Consider the following 8,055-nt stretch of genomic DNA (forward strand, 5'->3'; position numbering starts at 1 on the left):
TGCCTCATACAGAACAAGCTACCAAAGGATATATTTCTAGATGGAGACTATTCTTTCTTAAATAACTGGGTTAATTAGGTGTTAGCTTTGGTTTGTAAGAAAACAGATTACAGTAGTGAGGCAAAAAGACTGAAAGATTACAAATGAAAAATAACATTTAGTGTTGCCATGCTATACTTGAGGCAGGACAACTGCTAAATAAATAAAAGGATGTCTGAGCTGGGTCAAAAAACTGGGAACTTAGTCTAAAGGAAAAGAAATTGAGTCTTTGGTCCATATCTTCAAATTTAACTCCTTCTCCCAAAGCCCTAACAAGGGAGAGGAGGGAATGGTAGTAAAAAAAAGGTTAAAATGTTGAGACCTGGTAGACTTCAGGTCACAATGACCATGGCTAATTCCCAAATTGGGATGTTAATCTGGATCAGGCTTCCTTACAGCTATTTTTTAGTAAGAAAAAAAACACCACACACACACACAGAGCTAATTTGTTATTTAGTCACATTGTATTTGACCCTTCCTTATGGAACTTTAGTAACTGATTTCACACAAGCTTCATCATAGCATTTCTGTTTGCCTTAGACTTGGTGCATGGACCCATACATTCAGGTTTGTAGACTATGGTTTAGGTTTTGGTGCAGGGCAGTGGAACAGGTGCTTTCACAAGCCACAATTAAACTCTGGCTGTGTCTGTACTTGAATGCAGCTAATGAAAAACCGATGAGCTCTCCTGCCAGTCACATACCTGCATAGCGCAAGGGTGCATCCTTGTCCAGAGCGAAGAGTGGAGGGTTCAGTAGGACCGTGTTGTCATTCTCCATGACAATGCCTTGATACTCAGCTTCAATCCAAGGCTTGTGCTTGTTGGCTAAGAGCATTGGGAGTGCAAAAAGGATGATAAACACAAAAATCAATATCCTCTGAGTTCCCATCCAATGACATTTATAATGCCTCTCATTATACCTCACTGACAACAGTGAATCCTCTTGTTTTCTCAAGTTGCATTTCATTCTGCCCCAGAATGAGCAGAGGAAACACTTGAAAAACCCATACAATCCTACCGTCTCCAATAACCTTAGTAATAATTAAGGCTGCAAATTGTGCATGGTTCATGCAGGGAATGTGTGTCTGGGGCCAATATTCAGAAAGAACTATTGCAGCATAACTGTTCTGGCAGTCCTCGACTTACAACAGCTCATTTAGTGACCATTCGAAGTTACGATGGCACTGAAAAGAAGAGAGTTATGACCATTTTTCACACTTACGACTATTGTAGCATCCCCATGGTCACATAATCAAAATGCTTGGCGACTGACATATTTATGATGATTAAGTGACCTGGGGTCATGCGATCACCTTTTGTAACCCTCTGACGAGCAAAGTCAGTGGGAAAGCCAGATTCACTTAATAGAAATAGCACTTAGACTTACGTACCGCTTCATAGTGCTTTAAAGCCCTCTCTAAGCAGTTTACAGAGTCAGCCTATTGCCCTCAACAATCTGGATCCTCATTTTACCAACCTCGGAGGGATGGAAGGCTGAGTCAACTTTGAGCTGCTCAAAATCAAACTCCTGGAGTGAGCAGTGAGTTAGCCTGCAGTACTGCATTCTAACTACTGCGCCAACACATGGTGATCCACTTAATTGTTGCAAGAAAGGTCATAAAATGGGCAAAATGAGGCAAAATCACTTAGCAAATGTCTCACTTAGCAACAGCAATTTTGGGCTCAGTTGTGGTTGTAAGTCAAGGACTACTAGTAGTTAGATGGGGGACTCAGAACGGGAGATCCTACTAGTCAAATTGGATCAATGGTCCAAGTTCTGTGCCATACTTTCCAAGCCTATCATCTATCAGCAGAGGCTGGAGCAAATCAAGGAAAGATTTCCCGCCCCCCCTCCTAATAGAAGCTCAAATGCCCCTCAATGACAATGAGCCTCTCTGGAAAGTACCCCAGTGTTTGTGCTGACATTTAAGCTAATTCACAGGGTCTGGGTGAGGTTAAATGGAGAAGCAGGTCACACCATGCCACCCTGAGCCCCCGTGGAAAGGATTAGAAAAATGTATCATAATCCAGCCCAGAAAGGAGTGGTACATCCTGGTTACATCCTAAATCCTGCTGGTTTCCACTTGCCAGAGCAGAAAATGTGGGGGTATTTATCAAGGCTTTTCAGCTCAGAGAATTGTTATAGATTGGAACAATGTCAATAGCAGATTTTCACTTGCAGAACTCTGAGTAGGTAGGGCCCCCTCCATCTGGCAGGGAATCAAGAGAAGTATCAAGGGATTAGGAAGGTATTTTAATTCATTAACGTGTTGCTTAAAGGGACATACATTATTTTACAACAGCAGCTTTCTCTTTTATTGTAGCTAGAGTTTTTTTTATAAAGGACATTACAGCTAAAAAGCAAAGAAACTGCCTAGCAATTAGCTGATGATTTTATATGGCTGTCACCATGTCAGATTCTTTAAAAACATATTTAATAATATTTTACAGAGAAAAATATTCAACATTATTCAGAATCGAGATAATTTGAAAAATATCACTGCATTTTCTTTGGTTTCTTAGGGACACACACTCAGACACATGTATACTTTCTGTCCAAATAGATTTTTAAAGTATAATTCAAAAGGCTAAAATCAACATAATAAGATTAGTATTAATGCCTAGGTAGTAATCACAATACTCAGTGTATTTCTACACATGATAAATCTTGTAAGTTAAATCTTTTCTGTTTGGTGAATATTTAGAAATACGTACATTTAAATTCAGGGTTCAGATAAGAACAAATACATGAGGGAGATCAAATTAGAAGGTAGCTTAAAACATCACAATTTGCTCTGACATAATAACTCTAAAAAGAGAGCTTTTGACAGACACCTTTAACAAATGAAGGCAAATATTTGTGTGTCCCAGGATAATGTTGCAGGATTCAGTCTGGGTCGGTCACCAGGAGAGAATTTCCCTGAGGATGGGCTCCGGCACAAGTCCAAAAGCTCGGAAGACTCTGGCCCAGGCTGGATCCTGCAGACATATTTATCACCCGCATTTAAAAAATTCCGCCAGGATATGCACATTTCCTGCTGATCATATTCATCACAGAAAAAGCCCTTTGCTCTCCAAGAACAAATCATCTGAATTTCCATAGTAGGGGTCACAACAGAGAGATATGAAGGGACGGCAGAAGAAATAAAAGAGGAAATGAAGTTACTTATATTTAGTTTTCTTTCATCATGACAAAATGATCTTAAGGTTTCAAGCCAAAAGCAGGTTTCCAACATTCCCATCTAAGAGGACCCTATTTCCATGGCTCAGGTATCTTCACTTCTGCCCTCTCTCTATTCTTCCACAGTCCTTGTGTCTCCTGCTCTCTCCTGGCATATGCCATTTTCCTTCTGGCCTCACTTCATGGCCTGAAATGCTAATCTTGTTGGCTGGAGCCACTCCAGGCTCTACAGTGAGGCAGCAGCCAGCAAGAGGCTCCGAAAAATGTCACAAGCCCAGAAATAGCAAATTAATCTTCATCACACAACCTCCAGGGCAGGGAAAATGGAAGATGGAGATGAGAGAGAAGGGGAGAAATCGTTATAAATTAACACTCCTCCTCACTAACCAATCCCTAGTAAACTGGGTCTCTCGAATTAGATCACGGTGTCCTAGTTACAACCCCCATCTCTCCACATGAAATCCTCCAGATAGAATTGTGTTCCATTCATTCATGACTGAGCAATCCTATGACTACTTTAGGGGCGTTCGGAATTTAAGGACATTTTTCCATATGAGATTATTCGGAACTTTAGACAAAGCATCAGCCTGTGCAGCAGAACCCCATCTCTGAGGGTCACGAATGTCAGTGGCAAATCAAACAGCTCCATAAGAATATTTCAGGTGACATCATTAGAACTGACCCTGTAAGGTGAGCAAACCATCTCAGGAAAAGGACTTAAAGAGGTCAAAGTGGAGGCAGACATGTTGCGCACAGCAGTCATCTGCTTTAAGTAAGACCATGGAGGGTTTATATGGTTAATCTTCCCGGCAGGCTGGTCAGTGTTTAGCATGAAGGAAATGCCATTTGGTTTTTCCAGCTCAAGTACTTTGATGTATCTCATAGTACTCTGTGCCAGTTCCAAGATTATTTGCTGCTGTTTTATCCTTGGTAATTTCTTGAAGGGTTATTTAGCAAGAAAGCAGATTCTTGCGTAAGAAGTAAAGCCAAAGTTTACTTTGTGATAGCATGTGTTTGGAATCAACGCTGTGGACCAGCAAGAACCATGTAGTCAATATATATATATATATTGTCTAGTATTAGAACAGAGCATCACAAGCACCGGTCAGAAAATGAAAATCTCTCACAGGACACAGAGAAATAACATGTAACATGTTGTAGTATTAACTTTAAGATAAGAGCCATGGCTACTAGCTCCAGTGGCTTTCGAACTGGCTTAGGCAAATCCATTCCTTTCAGTGACAATTAGCGCTAAACAGCAAAGAGAAGGCCTAGGAGGACAATGATGGAGACAAAGAACAGGCACAAAACATCATCTTCAGGTTCTGCCTGTTAGTCTCCAGAGGCTTCCAGTTAGCCAGTTTCAAAAGCGGTTGTGGGACTGGGTGGTTTAATTTAGCCAGGAAGTTCTTTTGAAGCACTTACGTTCACCCTATAGTATAGCTGAATTGAAAAGGTGCCTAGAAAGGGCTTCAGTTAGAGAAAATCTAAAGCACCGGTATATCTTTGCAGCCAACCAAGACTGGAAGAGTGGAAAATAAGATAAATCAGGAGAGGTTTAAAAAAATGCTACACTGCAGCGCAGAATCTGAAGCTTCGGGCTTATGGCGTATGAAAAGGCAGGAGGATGTAAACTGGGGTATTCATCTCGCCAGATTGTTTTCAGAGCTGCCATATTTAAACAAATAAACGATCCAGCCCAAGTTGCATTCTAGTTCACTCCTCTCGCAAGTACAGTGTGTCTCTAAGCTGGTATCTTACGCATATCACCTGCCGGCTCTTCGGTACCCTTGTAGCACAAAGCTCTGGTCCTTGGCCCTCGCTTCAAGCATGGAAAAGGGGGATGATTGCCGTGTAAGGACAATGAGCTGGTGAAGGGAGAATAAAACCTCTGCTGTTCCTACCACCAGTCACCTGAAGAGCCCTGGTTTGATGATTTCTCAAAGGATATTTTAGCAAGGAACACAAGGCCAAGTCACCCCTCCGTGGCTACGTGCATTGAGAACGGAGCACCAGGGAGAGAAACTCCACTCTACTGTATCTGCAGAACCAACAAGCGCACTGAATCCTAATGCTGCTGCATTGCCCTCCCCCCTCCCCATGCCAATATTTAAGGAAGAAAGCCAGCCACCGTAATAGAAATCAAATGCTTTTTCACACTCCATCTCCTTCCTTCGCTGCAAGATGACTCAATCTCCCCCAAATCTGCAGGACCTAGCTTCAGCCCCTTCCTTTCGCTTCCCCCCCCAAGGCTATTTCTCAACAACTCTTGCTCTTGTGTGAAGACCTGCAAGCCTTGATCAACCTACCCATCTCTCTCGTTTTCAGGCGCACAGATATGTCCTGCGTTCGTGTTCAGAATACCAAAGCTTCTGTAGAGTAGCAGCCCCGTTCAGCAGTTCGCCCATTTATAAATGCGTTAATGGTTTCCCTCTCCTTTTGCTTGAAATTAGTAGATTTGGCAATAATGAACTAGACGGACTGACAAACCAAGTAAGACCCTAAGGCTGCAAGGAAGGGAAGATGGCAACTAGCCTAGAAACAGAGGAGGTAGCAAAAGCAGCTTCATCACGTTTTGATCCTAAGAGACTGGAATACAGAAGGAGACCTGGGAATTGCTGGGCGTGTGATAAATGACAGGCGGAAAATGAACGTAGGGGAGAGATAAACAGGAGACGTAGAGGTGGGTTGGGGTGCCATCCGAGGAAACAAAGCAGGAAAGGCGGGGGGGGGAAGGGATCTGGCGCTACAGAAGGAAGCAGGTGAGAAGATCCAGCGGAGCAAAAGAGCAAAAGCAGAGAAGCCGCGGCTGGCCCCAGGAAGGCGGACAGCCCCACGTTTAGCTCCAAGCCCTATTTCTCAGCACTCCCGGGGAATGGATGGGATGGCTTAGAAGGCAGGAGAAGAGCTGCGCTCCAGCTTTGGCCAGATGGGAGAGGCACGGAGGGCGCTCAAAGAGCTTCCCAGCCACACACCCACACACCCAGCCCAGCCCAGCCCAGCCCTCTCCTTGGGGAGTCCGGGCGGCTCGACTCGCTCACCTTTGTTACCGAGGGCGCAGGAGACGACGAGGAGGAGGAGGAGGAAGAGGAGAGGGGCGGAGGCGAGGGGCATCCCCCAGCCCATTTTAGAAAAGCCTCGCAAATGCCGCTTCGTGGCCGGGAGAGGCTTGGTCTCGCTCGCCGAAGGAGAGTGCCTTGACTGCTGTCGCTACGAGCTGCTCCCACCCAGACCCAGGGCTCGGCTGTCGAGGCACTGCTCGGGACGGGGCGCCAGCTGGAGCTCCCGGACGCCTCCTTTCTCGGGTCCGGCCCAGCCTCTGTACTGCAGCATGATGTCAGCAGCGCCCGACGCTGATTGATGGGCCCTCGCAGCCAATACGAGGGGCGCCCCAGCCAGGTGCTGCAGGAGAGGGAGGGGACCGGGACTTAGGGGTAGGGGTGGGGGCGTGGGAAGGCCAGAAGGGAGGGAGGGTTTCCATTTGCCGGGGGAGGGGGGGCGAGGGCGGGGCACGTGCAGGCAGAGAGAACAAGGAACTTTAGAGGGGCTTGCAGTTGGACGTGAGGGGTCTTTCTCCCTCCGCTTCCCCATCCCCGTTTTCCCCTCTGATTTGCTAGCAGGGAACTGGAGGAGTCAGGGAAAAGAAATGCACGCCCAGTTCGCGCACCACAAGTTGAAATCCAAAGGATGCTGCTGGAAGGGAGATCTCTCTCTCTCCCCCCCCCCTCGAGATCTACTCTAGGTTGGGCTGGCCACAGAAGCATCTCTCTTAAACTGGTTTAGGATCAGACAGTGGCGTGAGAAAGTTCGCGGTAAGGCTTCCAGGTGTCCGCAGCTGTTTTGCTACGATGGGGAGTACGGAGCAAATGTTGGTTCACGCATGAATGTGTCCAGGCTGACAGCTTACCGTGTGGTGTTGGCAGATGAAAGGGTAATAGCCCTCTTCCCCACCCCCACCCCCGTGAAATAAACCTTCCTGTCTGTGATCTTTCTCACACAAACTCCCATTTGCAGTCTATGTTCCCTTCAACTGGTAAACCAGATGCGTGTATCAGTGCGTAGACCAGACTTCAGTTGGCTTTGGAGGCGAGCCAGTCACTCAGAGGCAGAGTAATTTCCCCACAGCCACGTACAAGCTGGGATGACTGGAAGGGAGATTGAAATCTGACTATGAATAATTCGCAGAACTATTGTCTGCGGTAAGTTGCATCCCTCTGATTCATTCACACATAAATACCTCAACCGATGTGCATATGCATGTGTAAATCAGCCTGAAGAAGGTGCAAATTTTGCGGGAGGGGGGTTTGCTTTCTTGGGCAACCCAAGATAGCTGTGATTTGACCATGAGCAGAACAGTTTTCTCTCGGCTGTAAGTTCAATACACAGAGTTGAGCCACTCTCTCTTTTCACCTTCACTCCCTCGCAGAGATACCAACGGCTGCCTTTACTAGAGTAGAGTGTATTGAGGTTACCCTATAAATGCACGTGATATCTTATAACGATTTTAAAATGCAATCTATACATTTGAGAGAGGTAAAGTCAGCCATGGAACCCAGTTTCAGAATTCTTTCCAAAAACGATGAAGAAATGCTCTGGTTTACTCCGGTTTGGGAAGGAGCAGAGTGCTTCTCCCTCTTCAGGACAACTTCTCCCCCCCAGCCATCCAGAAGTAGCCACAAAGATTTGCGGAGCTTCTGGGGACAGCCTCACCTACCATATCACTCCTAGAAAACTGGGAAGCCATTTTGATGTTGGCAGTGACCAAGCCTGGGTAGAGAGGTTATCTCAAGTGAGCAACATCTTCTCCTCAGGCCTGTCATTAAACTCTCATTAA

The 8,055-nt window shown here is 45.7% G+C and overlaps 1 protein-coding gene across 1 annotated transcript in view; it reads right to left on the reverse strand.

Annotated features, from left to right (window-relative positions):
* Window positions 1–6,347, reverse strand: part of CLSTN3 (calsyntenin 3) — a gene marked incomplete at its 5' end in the record, with an annotated part of 38,605 nt that extends 32,258 nt beyond the window's left edge. The window contains 2 exons of the mRNA XM_083351225.1: window positions 743–865; window positions 6,263–6,347. Of these exons, the coding sequence (XP_083207351.1) occupies window positions 743–865; window positions 6,263–6,347 (208 nt within the window). The remainder of the gene's footprint in view (window positions 1–742; window positions 866–6,262) is intronic.
* Window positions 6,348–8,055: the final 1,708 nt, after the last annotated feature.

The sequence above is a fragment of the Vipera ursinii genome (genome assembly GCF_947247035.1).
Source record: "Vipera ursinii genome assembly, chromosome: 2".
NCBI classification, from domain to species: Eukaryota; Metazoa; Chordata; class Lepidosauria; order Squamata; family Viperidae; genus Vipera; species Vipera ursinii.